The sequence below is a fragment of the Eschscholzia californica genome, unplaced genomic scaffold, assembly GCF_041429995.1.
Source record: "Eschscholzia californica isolate CP2 unplaced genomic scaffold, dmEscCali1.0.p SCAF_2, whole genome shotgun sequence".
Lineage (NCBI taxonomy): Eukaryota > Viridiplantae > Streptophyta > Magnoliopsida > Ranunculales > Papaveraceae > Eschscholzia > Eschscholzia californica.
Window position 1 is genome coordinate 66,712,023 of NW_028238309.1, and position 15,364 is coordinate 66,727,386.

A 15,364-nucleotide genomic window follows, 5' to 3' on the forward strand; every position below is an offset into this window, starting at 1 on the left:
TTATAAGTGATTACTACCATGTTAATAGGTACCCACAATTGCATTAGTATTCTATATGTTTAAGAAAAGTTAGGTTTTGGTTATTTTAGTGTACCATCATAATATAGCTTATAGCTAGGTTTACATTCACATTTCTTGAAAAGATTACCTTCCTCAAATGTATTTAGTTCTCACACTAGAGCATCTTAAAGTACTTTCTAAGAAAGTAACAAAAAGAAAACAAAACAAAACTATTAATTTCTTGTGAACGTCTTACTTAGAGATGAAACAAAGTATGTTTGGATTATTAAAGTTGTATTGAGTTTAAAATAATATTGGTATTTATCAATGGTGGCCAATACGTGGACAACTGTTTTTTTATATGGACAACTATTTTTGAGCCCGGTGCGAGTCAATTATGCTTGACTTAGTTGACTTTGATTTAATAAGGAGACAACTTTATAAAGTCTTCTTCATCAAAAAAAAATTTCATAAAGTCTTAGAGCATCTCCAATGCAAGACTCAATCTTAAGTGCCACCTAGGACTTTAGAGTTTTTTTTGAGAAAAAACCTCTCCAATGCAAAATTCAATTGAGATCTTAAGTTGATGTGGGAGCATTAAGTTTTAAGATGTCTCAACTAGAAACTCTATTTTTGAGATCTCTTTTGAGAGTCTTAAGTGTCCTAGTCATCAAATTTAATTTTTGAACCAATAGAAAGCTTTTCTTTCTCAACCACTTTTTCCTATTAAATGTATGTATGACATGTGTATCTATTAGAGTTTTTTTAGAGTATTGCATTGGAGAAGGACTTGAATTAGAGACACTCAAGTTAGCCACATAGGAAAGAGAATCTCAATTGAGACTCAACACATAAGCCAAATAGAGTTTTTTTTAAGTTTTGCATTGGAGATGCTCTTAAATACTAACAGTTACTAACTTGTGGACCATTAACAAAATAATAGTTCAAAATTGAAAACCTAAGTTGTCTTCTTCTTCATCTTCTTCTTCATCATCTTCTTCTTCCTTCTTCTCTTTGTTTCCACCACTTCTCTTTGTTTTTTAGTGAACTAATGTTTCTACTACTTCCCTTTTTTTTTTATCAAACCCTACATTGATGAGGTAAAACTCTAATTTTTTTAATTTTATTTTGTATTTTCGTTTGGGTAGTTTGAAAGAATACAAAACGATTTCAAGGCAAAAAATCGAAGTGAAGAAGAAATTCCCAGAATTTCGTGGGAAATCTACGAAAATATGCTAGATTTTCGTGGCAAGTTTCCTTCTGTCTTGCCAAGTTTTCGTAGGAAATCTCCGAAATTGGTAAGTCAGATTTTTTTTTTGTTACAAAAACTCAGAAATTAAGATTTTTGTCGATTTTCCACGAAGCACGAGCAACTCTACTTGTTTGTAAAAAAAGTTTAGGATTTTAAAATTTTTGATTTCTAGGTTTTAAAAGTTTAACGGGTTTTAGGATTTTTAGATCTGATCTTTCTGGTTAGGAATATCCTTCAACAATTCCCTTCCCTTTGTTTGATGTCATAATCTTCTCCAAAAAAATTCTCTCTTTTCCAAAAAAAATCTCTCTCTAGAATTTTGGGTTGATGATGAAGATGAAGTAGTAGAAGAAGACCAAACTTACAAGAAGACCAAACTTACTTAGGGTTTAGGGAAAAAGAGGGAGGTGTTAAAATAATACATCTAATTCTAAGAGGACTTGAGTGAAAATAATAGAGAGTTGTCCCCTTATAAACTGGTGTCCATATAAAAAAATTAGTTGTTTTGGTTGTCCACATAAGATAGTTGTCCATATAAGAAAAACGGTTGTCCACGTATTAGCAATCAGGTCATTTTTTAATTTTTTTGGTTCCCAAAATACCCTTGTCTTTCCGCCAAAAGATTTTAGGGTAACCCTCTTATTCTCTTTCATTCTCATCGAAGAGAGAGAAGGAGTTTGAGAGAGAGAACGAATGGCGATGGAGGTCGAATTGAAGGGAATGGTAGATGATCTTCAATCACTGAAACTAGTTATATTAGATCCAAATCATCATCAATTGATTCTCAAGGTACTTCTTATTCCGATCATTGTTTTCCTCAATTTATCTCCTTGTTTTTTTTTCCCTGATATTTTTATGAAATTTAAGCCAATCATCATGTTTACGAAACCTATATATGAAATTCACGAACTCATCTACGTCCAGAACAGTTTTTGTATCTTACAACTGATGTTTTAAAATAATCTAGTGGTTTGGTTAAGAACTATTAAAATTACTTATATAATGTGATTTATGAAATTCTTCAGTAAGATCAATGATATTATCAGTGGGTATTGTTTGTACTAGTAAATTAGTCAACAGTTCACCGTTCATGTCATGATTCGATCTACAAAAAAGAAAATTGGAAAGAAAAAATGGATGGAAAAGATGCAAGTTAAGTGTTTGTCATAAGATCTGATAGAAGCTAGTTTATCTTGCAGAATCAGAAGGAAGACTGGGTATGAACTACCATTGGCAGCATATTATATTTTTGTCGATACAAGGGACTTGCTTCTAAGTTTGGTGTCTCTTTGTAATAATATCTTTGTTCCCATTTCGACGAAGCCCAAACTAAGATTGTCATTAGTTTAATGGACTGATTAATTGGAAATCTGGATCATGTAGTTTGTGAATCAGTAGTTTAATCTTATCTAACCTAATTAAGCCAATATTTGTAGAATACAACTATAACTGACTTTCTTGTGGAAATATTTATATGTTCATGGTTTTGTAGCTGCAAGAGCGTGTTGTAGAACTCGGTGTTATAACAAGTTCTAAGCGTGTTGTTTCATTTTTCGTCGAAGAAATCGTTGCCGACTAGTTTAGATTTGAGCTGATTCATCTATTTTCCCAGGGTAAGCCAATATTCCTATCTGTTGTTTATCTGATTAGAGACTTACATAACTTACGTTGTCTGACTTGTTTCTTTAATGAACTACAGTGAAAAACAGCAACCCTAACTGGTGGGTAGCAGATTCTGATCAGCTGAAATTTGATACAGTCGCCGGGTTGGATTTCTAGTTTTTGTGCTGATGAGTAACATCTCTAACATTTATATGTGTTCTGAATATTAGTACCAACATAGATTTAATGATGAAGTTTGGTATCTTTTGGTTGTGAGATCGGTGATATTCAACTCACATGCTACTTTTCATATATATAGCCAGGTGATAATACACAATTCTCAAGCCCGAAGGATGGTTTGAATATTATTAAGTCTTATGAAAGAAAGTTGTCACTGGTTTTGGTGAGTTAAGACTTTCGAATTTGGCTGACTCATCTGGGCCCTAAATTAAGATATTGACGAAGCCGAATTTGTATCCTGTAGCGTTCTTACGTCCGATATTTCAGGTTAAGACTTGCCGAGCCAAAGATTGGATCACATATTTCAGAAGAAGCCAAATTCCTTGTCAAAGCAATGAGTTTGTTCTTGAACTTCTCCTGGAGTACGCTTGCATTGTGATAGGTTCATCAAAGACCTTAAGCCTTCCGATATGGATAAAGCTCAGCTCCTATATGGCGAGCTTCTGCACGAAACAGAGGTCGTATGGCTCGTTACCTTGCAAACAAGTGTTCCATTGCCTCCTGTATTGACTGTTTCTCGGAGACGAACACAACCGTTTTTTGCCAAATCTTCGTGAACAGGTAGAAGAGAGACTTGACTTTGACGATAAGGGAGTTGCACTATGCAAGAACGTTGACATGATGAAAGCTTCAATAGAAAGTACTCAAAGTAAGGATGAGGAGAAGACTGATATGAAAATTGAAGATGCTTTTGCAAAGAAGAGCAAGAAAAAGAAGTCCAGAGGTGAAGTTGAAGCCATTGAAGAAGACAAACCAGCAAATGGTGATGCTTCAGAGGAGGTTGAAACAGAGAAGAAAAAGGAGAAGCAAAAGTCACAGGAAGCTAAAGATGGTGAGACGACTTTGAATCCGAGCAGAATGGAACTACCAAGAAGAGCAAGAAGAAGAGCAAAGACGATGAGGAAGTCGAGACGGCTAGTGAAGTGAAGAATAAAAAGAAGTCAAAAAGCAAAAGTGTTGTGTAAGTTACCGAACTATAAAAACAAGGTTTGGGTTTTTCTTATCAAAGTTTTAGAAAGATATGTGTTTTAAGACGAATGACATTTTGTTTTTTATTGTCGAATATTTGTTAGTAAGTTTTGTACTGGAATATGACAATATGTTAGCTTTAATCGCATTTATCTGTTAAAAAAAATCCCCTTTGTGTGGGTTGGGTGGTGTTTTGTGGTCGTAGAGATTGAAATTTGTGTGACCGAGTTGGTGGGAGGGTAAAAGATGATGATTGAGGAAAGGAATAGATGGACAGAATTAGGTGTGTGATTCCATACGAAGGAAAAAAAAAGTGTTTACTTCGATTTTAAGTGAAAGAAACTGAAATGGAAGCTGTCAATCCCACTCGCTTGTTGATGATGAATCTTAATAACAAAAGCCTCTGATATTTCATGGAGGTTTACCCATTGAACAGGTCATAGTGGAGTCACTTCCTATATGGGTAAACCTCCATTAGATGCCTCTGAAAGAACCCAGGCGTAAAGTTCAAATTAGTTTAAGCTCAATTGCTTGTAGTTCGAGTGGAAAGGAACGAGAAACCTTTTATGCTTGTCGTTTATGGTCACACATTTTTTGCAAGAAACTCATTGGTGTTCAGAGTATGATTGAACTGATGAATGATAAAATCAATTCCAAACTCAAGATTTCGTAGACACATAATCTTAGTTTATATTTTAAATATGCAAATCAAGTTTGCAAGATATGCAACTCAAGATTATATTCTACAAAGCTTGCAAATCACGTTCGCAGAGCAGATTGTTGCAAACACGTTTGCATATCAGATTGTTGCAAACACGTTTGCATATCAGATTGTTGCAAACACGTTTGCATAGCAGATTGTTGCAAACACGTTTGCAGAAACACGTAATGGAAAAAAACGTTTTCTAGGTTTTTTTTTGAAAAAAAGTATTGAAAGTGGATCTTGTTAGAAAGCTAATGAAAAATCATTTCTAAATATATAATTTTTATAGAAACCCGACATCTCAAACAAAAGTTATGTCGATTTAAAGTTTAAAAAAATAATAAAAGAATTTAGTTACACAAAATAACAAAAAAGGGTATTCTAGTATTTGCACACTTTTTGACCTAAATAATAATTTTCAAATGTTTTGTGATTTTGTACTCATTTTCAATATTATTTTGACCTTTTTAGAAATTACCTCTTGGTAAATTAGTTAACCACATCCGATTACTTGGCCCCCCATTCGTGTACTTAGTAATATGTTTTCCATATAAGCTAGCTATAGGGTCTTATGCTGCCCACTTAGAGAACCCAAGAGCCTCCTAGTAGCCTACAATCTTTCTCTTCCTTGTTCTTCCACGGGCCATTGGTTGGTTTTATAAGTAGACAAGATCTTGTTTGATTGTTCATATTTCGGAAGCTCTCACCTACTCCTACATGTACTCTCTCTCTCTCTCTCTCACCCTTCTAACCTTCTTACAAACAACTCTTCAACTCTCCAAACACACACACTAATGTCTTTCATGTGACCTTGATTCTACTTGATTGCACCTACCCGATTCTCACTTTTCCTGTTTTATTAAGATCTAGTAGTAGGTATAAGTATAATACCCACTAGTATTATATAGAAGAAAGTATCCGAAACTCACTTTGGTTAGACGAACTATATGTCTTTTCATTGGTCTAATCTTTAAAACGAAAAGCAAAAAGTATGAATTAAGTACATAGTCCTTAAAATGTTGTTAGGGGGGGAATAATGTTTTCGGGTGCAATTTCGTTTATTCCGATATTTGTTCGTTAGTTTTAGTTTTTTTTCTTTCTTTCGGGTAACCACTTACCCGCGCATGGACCACTCGCTGCTTGGTATACTAAGCTCAACCCGATGTGAACCAAAGAAAAAGTTTCTCCAAATCAAATGGAGCCCATTACAACCAGTCCATAAGTAAGCAGCCCATCTTCATGGGTTTTTCAATAGGTAGGTGGTTGTCACTTTTATTAGTCATACTTATTGATATTAGGAGTTTCAGACTATTCTTCTTCCTATGCAAAACATGAAGCTTAAGTTAGCATTATTCGATAAAGTAAACATCATTGGACTATAAACTTAGGATTGGGTACAAAGTAACGAAATATTTGGATCAAATCTTATTGATAAAGTAAACATCATTAAACTATAAACGCGAAAGAATAGAATGTCAAAATTCAAAGTTTCAATAACTTCAGTGGTCTCTTAAAACTAGTCGTAAAGCTTTTTTTTAATCGCTTTTCCTTTCGGGCCTGCTTCGCCTTTTGGCCTTTACCGCTCATCTCAAAATCTTCCAGGGCCGTTCATTCATCTTCTTGGACAGGGCTTGCATTGCAATTATCTCATCTTTCGTATAAATCTTCCTTGGTTCTATATGTCTCTCTTCTTCCTCCAAAAACGATGTGAGTAAACCCTCGTCGTTAACTTCTTTCCGATTGTTGGTCATAATAGGTTAATTCATACCTTTAACCCCAATTTGTGACCAATTGATCGTTTTTATTTCATACAGGAAATAAGGCGTGCGACCACAAAGTAACAGGCAATGTTACGTTAAGCAACCATCTAATTAACATAACACTTTCATGCTTTTTGATACTCCGAATTATCCGACCATCACCGATTGCATACACAGTCCCTATACGCAATATTGTTTCATTTAGTTATACACACAGTATAACCCCTGGCCAGGTCATGGTGGTGATATAGGAATCATTCTCCCTTAGACACTCATGTTGATCCATCTTAGCTTGACTGCTTCCCTAACATGTGCCGCTGGATCGACACTTCGTAACCCTTTGGAAACATGTTAAAGTAGTAGCATCATCGAACCTTAACTTCAAAACATAGTTCTAAGTCAACGGGCATCGTCCAGTATAGGTTTCACACAGTGACAAAGTAGGGATTCTTTTGTTACACCCTATTGGTCGTCATAAAGCACATACAGTATGATATGTATGCCATAACATAGCTCCCACTTAGATGGGCATGTCACTCTTCTATGTTATGCGAATATTAAGTCTAGATACTACACAAGTGTCTAACCTGAGCCACTCGATCTACATACACAATGTACGATCTGACACTCAATTATTCGGCTTTAAGGTTTAATGTGAAAGCGGGAAATTTCACATTCGACTCCCATTGAGTCTCATCTTGGACATACTAAGGCGACTATCAATTCTATCTGATTCAGAATTTGTTTCAATGGAACGAAAAATGACTTTTGTAATGTGTTTTACCTGATAAACGATGAAGAAGATGATTTCAGCTAGGGGTGAGCAAAAACCGAACCAATTGGCCGAACCAAATCAAGTCGAACCGCACCGATCGATTTTTGGGCCGAATTGATTACCGTTTCACTCGGTTCGGTCGAAAAATCGAACAACCCACAATCGGTCTGGTTTGACCTCGACTTGAGTTTCTAGAAACCGTCCAAACCGAACCGACCGAACTCTAAAGAAAAATGAAATAATAATTTTGTACAGTTAGAAAGTGTTAAACTAAAAAAGGAAAAAAAAAACCTAATCTAAGTCTTCCATACTATTATCCATCCTCCTTCCTAGTTGTTGTTGTAGCCTTCATCAACCACCTATTCAACTTGATTGAAAGGTTTTAAAGGTAAGTCTTGACTGATTTTCTATTTACCACAACTCATTCTTAGTATAACTTAAAATCATAAATTTTGTATTCACACTTCTACTTTTTTTTTGTAATGGTGGAAAAGTATGATAATTTTATTTACATTCTCGACATATGTAATGGCGGAAAAGTATGATGGGTTCTTAATTTTTATTTTCGACATATGCAATGAAATGAATAACATTAATTTACAATTTTCTCTAAATTGTGTTCGGCTAAACCGATCAATCGAACTCAACCGAGCCGAACCAAACCGAATCGAACCACGTCGGCCTGCCGAATGATCGGCTCGACTTCGACCGACGATTTAGTCGAACCGTCACTTATTGGTTCGGCTTCGGCTCGAGCCAAAACCGAAAAATACCGACTGTTGCTCACCCCTAATTTCAACTGCTCTAATGAAGAAGAAACAAGATTTCTGAGATTAATGGATGATTATCAAACGATTCTGATTTAAAGAGAGAAAAAATAAGCAGGTTTCGGTTACTAAAGATAATGAAGATCACGGTTACTTTGTTTAAAAACGTGATTGGAGAGAGAAAGATGGGAGATAAAAATGGAAAAAGATATTTAGGGATTTTGAAGGTAAATCTTTTTTTATATATAAGGAAGGTTAGTTTAGGTATTAAGATTTATTATGTATTCTAGGGATTTGTGTTTTCTCTCGAGATGGATACAAATGGACCAGATATCCATTTACATTAATATTTTGGTTTTGAAACCCTTTATAGGATTAGAGAGACCCAAATGTCTTATTAGGGCCCATTTTTTGGACTATAAACCCAAAAATTCTTAAAAGAATGGAGGTTTTTTTAAGTCTTTCTTCAACCACTTTGTTCAACCACTTTCCTCAAAGAACAGACCACAAATAATATCGTTCAAAAAACACGAAAATATATAGGGGTTTGATGAAGATTTTTTCGAACATTCAAAATGAAAAAGAGAAAGTCAAGAAGTGCTCGAGCCGACTACAGAAAAAACTGGTGAAAAAGCAGACCCCATTTAGAATCATTGATTCGATTTTGACCTCCAATTTTACCAAATGAAACTTTAGACCTATATGTCTCCTAAGGTTGAATTTAACCCCACTTGATTTTCGCCACTCTCTGTGGGATACTGATTGAAGGTAAATAAAACAGGGTCGGTGTTACGGGAAAATAAAGAAATTTTTCGGGGTGTAAAATTTTGGGTGGAAATAAAAAAAATTAGAACTTTTTGTTTCTCCCAAACAACCAAATCCTTGTACTTTTCAGCTTCTTCTTCCTTTCACCTACCACCACCATCTCCGGCGACATCTTTTTTTTTCTCCTATCCATCTCTGGCGAAGAGGAGGCGCTCCTTCGTCGGAGCTCTGGTTTCGTCTAGAAACCAGACCAGGCGAGATCTGATTTGTTCTTCAACCAGATCTCGTCTGGTTCGCAGACCAGACGAGTCTGGTTTGTTTGAAGAAACCAAACCCCGTCTGGTTTGTAACCAGAAGAGCTCCGGCGAAGGGGCTCCTCCCCTTCGCCGGAGACAGAGAGAAGAAAGAGGAGGAAAAGAAAAGAAAGAGAAGAAAGATAAGAGAGAGAAGAAGGAGAAACATAAGATAGAGGCACAAGAGAGAGGGAGATAGAGACAGAAGAAAGAGAAGAGAGAGAGAGAAAGGGGAGAGAGAGAAAGAGGAGAGAGAGAAAGGGGAGAGATAGAAGATGATGAAGTCGCCGGTCGTCGCCGGCAACATCCGTCCGGCGACTTATAAGGTGCGTTTGGTTTGAGTTTTTTTTTGTTTTCCACCGTCTTCCCCGGAAACTTTTCTGCTTTCCCCAGAACGGTGGCCATAAAACAGTGGAGATATAAAGGAATAGGAAAATTTAGAAGCCTAAAACTGGAAAATGAAAAATAAATTGGGGGCCAGAATTTATACTCAGACACATACAGGAATCAATTTGATTATTCTTCACAAATTGGGGCCTAAAATTGAATTAGCCCACAAAGAAAAAGGATACAGTCAGACATTAACAGAATTTTTGAAGGGTAAAGTTGTATTGTCAAAAATTAAAAATAATGGAAGAGAAGTCGCTTATCTATTGGAAGAGAACCCAACAACCATCACAAAAAATTCCACCAAGGTTTTTATTTTCCCGGGAAAAGTAATTCCAACTGATTTTAACGGCCATAATTGCCTATGAAACAGTTTCATAGGAAACCATGATATCTTCAATTTCTTCTCCATCAATTATGAAGACATTACAACTAAGTTCAACTTCTTCTTTGTTTCTTTATCCTAATCAAAGGAGTTTCTCATATGGGTATTTGAATTTCTCCAAGAAATGGAAGAATTCCATGTGTTTAAGTGTAAAAGAAACTAGAATTAAAGATGGGAATTTGAGAGTTAATGGGAAAGATGTGATAGCAAATGTGCCTGATAATGTACTTGTAACTCCATGGATGGATGGTTCAGTTTTTGTAGGTGCAAGTTCTAAAGAAAAGAACAGTCGCCATGTTTTCAAGCTTGGAGTTCTTCAGTAAGTTGCTTCTTTTAATCTAAACTTTTAAGGATCAAATTGTTTAGGTTTTTATTGATGAAATATATAGTTCTTCGTCGTCGTACCTTTAAGATAATCATGACTAATTGTAATATCCGACATCGCTTGGGTAGCGTTTTGAGACTGGGCTATAGGTGCGAGTCCAAATTTAGTAATTGTTGAGTCCTTATGGATGAGGTCGTCGAGTATCACGAAATAACAAAAGCCTCTACCCATTGGATTTGACCTAAGTGGCAAAAGCAAAGACAATACTCCACCGGGTCAGAGCCGTTGATGGCTTGGCTCGGCTCATCTGAGAGTGGTGAATGCAATATATCCAATATCATCGAGGGAGCGTCCGGAGATTGGCCATAGGTGTAAGCTCAAACATGGTAAGTATCGCGGCCTTTTAGCCAGAGTCGTGGAGTTATTAGTCAAGAACAATACCCCGTATGTACCTATTGAGTTTGGGTCTGGTTGACAAAAGCGATTAATATTGGAGCTTGGGTCGTTACGTCTACAAAGCTGCTTGATGAAGTATGAAAATTATTCGTTTCGAATTTGTAACGTGGGAATTATTCGGTGCAGGGATATTAGATTACTTTGTTTGTTTAGATTTAAGCTATGGTGGATGATACCAAGAGTAGGGAATTCAGGGAGTGATGTTCCTGTTGAAACACAAATGTTGTTACTGGAAGGTGGGATAGAAGATGAAGCTGCTTCCAATGGAAGTACAACCTATGTTCTCTTTTTGCCTGTTTTAGACGGTGATTTCCGTAGCAGTTTACAGGGTAACTCGGCCAAAGAACTAGAGTTTTGTGTTGAAAGTGGTAAGCTATATGTTCTGAACTACTAATCTAAGAATTTATACTTAATCTGTTTATCGCCTTCTGTTGATGACTTCAATGTCCGGGTAACTAGCAGATACTATCATACTACGTCTGTCTCGCGATCTAATATGAAACAGAAATTTCATGTGCAAGGCACTTAGTGAGAGGAAGACCTTTAAAACCTAGGTTATAGCATAACACCTTGTTTTAGATATCGACTGTGCCTTGTAGGTAGGTTTGGCGCCTATCTGATGCAAGCCCCCCACGCCAAGAAGAACATTGTACCATGTCGAACTAGGTAGTAGGCCTGGAGGAGGCCAAAATCAAGGACTATAGGGCTGGTATTTAGACGGGTGTTATATTAGGGTCATTTTCTTTTACAAGCTTTGGCAGATAGCACTTCTTCAATGTCTAATAATCTAATTGCATGAGTTTTATATTCTGGTAGGTGACCCAGCTATAGTTACATCCCAGTCTGAAAAGGCAGTTTTTGTCAATTATGGCAATAACCCGTTTGAGCTAATGAAGGAATCAATGAAGTAGGTCCGCTCCTAGAACGAATTTTAAGTTTTTCAAATATACTATTGAAAATCTTATAGGTACTCTGAATACTAAACTGTCGCTTTACGTTTTAATTAGTTGAGTGAATATCTGACGATATACAGGATATTGGAGAAGCACCTAGGAACCTTTGCCCTTCGTGAAAGTAAAACGGCAAGTCGATTTTCTCTTCATATCATGTATATCTTTACTTAGCAATGTTTTCTAAAACATTATGCTTCATTTTTCTCTTAAACCAGTTGCCTGGAATGTTAGATTGGTTTGGTTGGTGCACTTGGGATGCTTTTTATACTGAGGTTAACCCTCGAGGAATCAAAGATGGTTTAAAAAGGTAATGTACAAAGCCACAGCTCACGTACTTAAACCGATATTATTCGAGCTGGTTTTTATTCGGTCACTAATTTTCAGCTTATCCGAAGGAGGAACTCCAGCGAGATTCTTAATAATCGACGATGGATGGCAAGATATTGATAATGAGTTTCAGAAAGAAGGGGAACTGATAGTTGAAGGTTCTCAGTAAGTTTTTCCACCACCTATCTTTTTCATTAAAGGGTATGTGTTCTTAATCAATATTAATACGATACAAATTACAGATTTGGAGGCAGATTAGTGAGTATTAAAGAAAATAGTAAATTTCGTACGGAAGCGAATGAAGCTCTGAGGAAGACAGCTACGGATCTAAAGGATTTCATTTCGGATATTAAAACGACATTTGGCTTGAAGTATGGTTTCTCAACTCGGGCTCTAACTATAGTTTTATGTTAGAAGACTGAGCGACTAAGGTAACCTCAAATTTGGCGCTCACATTTTTCGACTAAAATTTCAGATATGTTTATGTATGGCATGCACTAATGGGATACTGGGGAGGAGTTCATCCAAACAAGCCAGAAACGAAGAAATACAATTCAAAGCTTATTTACCCGGTACAGTCCCCCGGAAATTTGGCAAATATGAGAGACATATCGATGGATTGCATGGAAACCTACGGAGTTGGTGTAATTGATCCAGCTAAAGTCGTTCAATTTTTTAACGACCAGCACAGCTATCTTGTGTCTCAAGATGTTGACGGAGTAAAGGTCGATGTACAAAATATACTTGAAACTGTTGCTAGTGGTTATGGAGGTAGAGTTTCGCTTACTCGAAGATAACAGCATTATCTGCTGTATGGGCCAAAGCACTGACTCTGTTTATCAGTAAGGCAACTTATTCAGCTCTGATGATGCTCTTCTTCTTTTTTCTATTTCAGATCTGAATTCTGACTCAGATTTGAATTGGCTCGAGTCAGATTTCATAATATTTGTTTTTCCGTCTGACTAGTTCGCTTGACCTGTTTGAATGACTAATCAAGCTGATTTTTGGTTCATTTGAGTCAGACTGAATTAATAGCCCATTGCCTTAAATAACTTAACAACTGTGCTCCTTACCGGAATAAGTCAGACTCGAACGATTTAGATTCAGACAAGTCAGACTCAGGAGAGTCGGATTTAGACAGTCAAAAGCAGAAGCGCCTCAGTTTCTTTGTAATTTCATAATGTGCTACTCGCATCGCTCGTCTAAATTTGTTAAGAAAAACACAAACATTACACATAGCTGCTGTGGCTTTTAACAGTATCTTTCTTGGTGAAGTAGTGATTCCAGATTGGGATATGTTCTATGTGAGTTCAAGATTTGACTACCCATTTTGTGCTTTTAGTTCCGTAGTTCTTGACCTTCATATATCATCTTAAAAGTTTGCCAATTCTTTTTTCAGAGCAAACACTATGCAGCTGAGTTTCATGTGGTTGCTCGAGCTGTGGGAGGTTGTGGAGTTTATATAAGGTAAGATTGCAGTATCTTGGACAACAGTGAAGTAGTAAACCAAAAGCATTTGCGCCAAATATACGTAAATTGGACGAGGTGAGAATGGAGATCATAACCTTAAACAAAGGAACTATATAGCTCCCGGCCGGTAAGAGATATAGTTGAAGATTGAGAATCCTCACCATCCCATGGATTTTAGACAATCAAAATGCGTCTAGAAATGTGTTTTTTCTCTGTCTGTCTGCCTGTTTGTTTGTTTGTTTGGCGTTTGTGAATGTATATGCAGATATATACATTTACTCTATGTAATATATAATATATTCAATTTGAATACAGTGACAAACCTGGCCGCCATGACTTTACGATACTTAAGAAGCTTGTACTTCCCGACGGTTCGGTTCTCAGAGCTAAATACCCCGGGAGGCCAACGCGAGACTGTCTATTCACCGACCCAGTTATGGATGGGAAGAGGTATTTTCTTCACACTTTAGACTTTATAGTTGATCAATATAATTCCATTTCTAATTTCTTTTACTTCCAAAACGTCGAAAAATGTGTTTGAAGTTCAAAGATTACTACTTAGTTAATCTGCTTAGTGGTTTGTTTGCTTCAGTCTTTTGAAGATTTGGAACCATAATAATTGTTCTGGAGTTTTGGCTGTTTTCAATTGCCAAGGAGCTGGAAGCTGGCCTTGTATCGATAGTAGTACTGTTCAGAGTGATTCGAGTATTGAGCTATCAGGGCAAATCAGTCCTAATGAGATCGAGTTTTTCGAAGAGATTTCTGGGGATTCATGGACAGGAGATTGTGCAGTCTATTCCTTCCAAACAGGTATAGTTCCCTCCAGCCTAGCCGACTGGGTGCACCTCCCATATGAGAGGTATGAGTGATGGGTTGTGGCGAGACGCCTCTGGCCTAGCCCACTGCACCCACCTCCCATATGAGAGGTGTATCCGCACAGATAGCCAGCTCTCTGTATTTGGTGGTCTTTGGCCTCTCAAAACTCCAAACAAACTCCTCGAGGTGAGACTTTCACTCACATTTATAAATTGACCAGAAGCCCCTAACTGCGATCAATGTCGGATTATCCTCATAATCTCCCTCTCGCACATCAGTTCTTACCATCGAGGACTATTTATTGGGTTGAGAATTCCTTTATCCTAGCTCTGATACTGTTGTTGGGCGGCCGTGGGCCTCTCTCACCCCAATGGCTAACTTAACCTCCATTATAGCAGCTCCACCGCCATCACCGCACGACCACCATACCGTCTAGACTGTCTATTCTTAAGTCTTAACCTTTCCTATTATCTCATTAACAACTTACAGGAACTCTGACAAGAGTGCCAAAGCAAGCAACTTTGAATGTGTCAATGAAAGTCTTGGAATGCAATGTTTTCACCATATCTCCCATCAAGGTAACTTATCTGAATCATTTTATCACTCCCAACAACTGAATTCTCATGCATAAATCCTTGAAACCTATAAGAAAATACCATCTTTGGTTTTACAGGTTTTTCATGACAAGTTCAAATTTGCTCCAATCGGGTTAATAAACATGTACAATTCCGGAGGAGCCGTAAAGGAAATAAAATCCTTGGATAGAAAAATAACCATCGAAGGAAATGGTTCGGGTCGTTTCGGAGCATATTCATACCAAAAACCAAGACTTTGTACCATTAATACAAAAGAAGTAGATTTCGAGTTCAACGACGAAGATCATTTCCTGACATTCACAATTCCCATGGAAATCAATTCATGGGAAATTGCTATTCATTTCTGAGACAATTTTTTTAGTTTTCTCATAAGACTCACTTGTATACTTGACAATTGATCAATCATTTATCATGAGGTCTCTAATCACTGGGGAAAAAAACTGAATTATATCAGCAGATAAAGAATAAGTAGGAGCCTGCCCACAAAACTTCTAATTCAAAATCCTTCGGGCAATAGGCCCAC

General features: G+C 36.8%; 1 protein-coding gene and 1 pseudogene across 3 annotated transcripts; both read left to right on the forward strand.

Moving 5' to 3' along the window:
• Positions 1–1,900: 1,900 nt before the first annotated feature.
• On the forward strand, positions 1,901–4,267 carry LOC147560540 (uncharacterized). 2 transcript variants are annotated; one of them, XM_086662699.1, is made up of 6 exons: positions 1,901–2,041; positions 2,745–2,865; positions 2,952–3,046; positions 3,174–3,257; positions 3,362–3,552; positions 3,656–4,267. In XM_086662699.1, exons 5-6 carry the CDS (start codon positions 3,505–3,507, stop codon positions 4,019–4,021), a joined length of 414 nt encoding a protein of 137 aa, XP_086518825.1. In that variant the 5' UTR covers positions 1,901–2,041; positions 2,745–2,865; positions 2,952–3,046; positions 3,174–3,257; positions 3,362–3,504; the 3' UTR covers positions 4,022–4,267. The 2 variants fall into 2 exon arrangements, with proteins under 2 accessions (XP_086518825.1, XP_086518826.1); XM_086662700.1 differs by having other exon boundaries at positions 2,952–3,018.
• Positions 4,268–9,781: 5,514 nt separating this feature from the next.
• Positions 9,782–15,265, forward strand: LOC147560541 (putative galactinol--sucrose galactosyltransferase 2; annotated as a pseudogene). Its single transcript, XR_015234821.1, has 14 exons — positions 9,782–10,217; positions 10,806–11,047; positions 11,496–11,586; positions 11,713–11,761; positions 11,848–11,939; positions 12,017–12,124; positions 12,202–12,330; positions 12,435–12,801; positions 13,101–13,263; positions 13,359–13,426; positions 13,745–13,879; positions 14,022–14,239; positions 14,735–14,823; positions 14,919–15,265. The product of XR_015234821.1 is annotated as a putative galactinol--sucrose galactosyltransferase 2 (transcript).
• Positions 15,266–15,364: the final 99 nt, after the last annotated feature.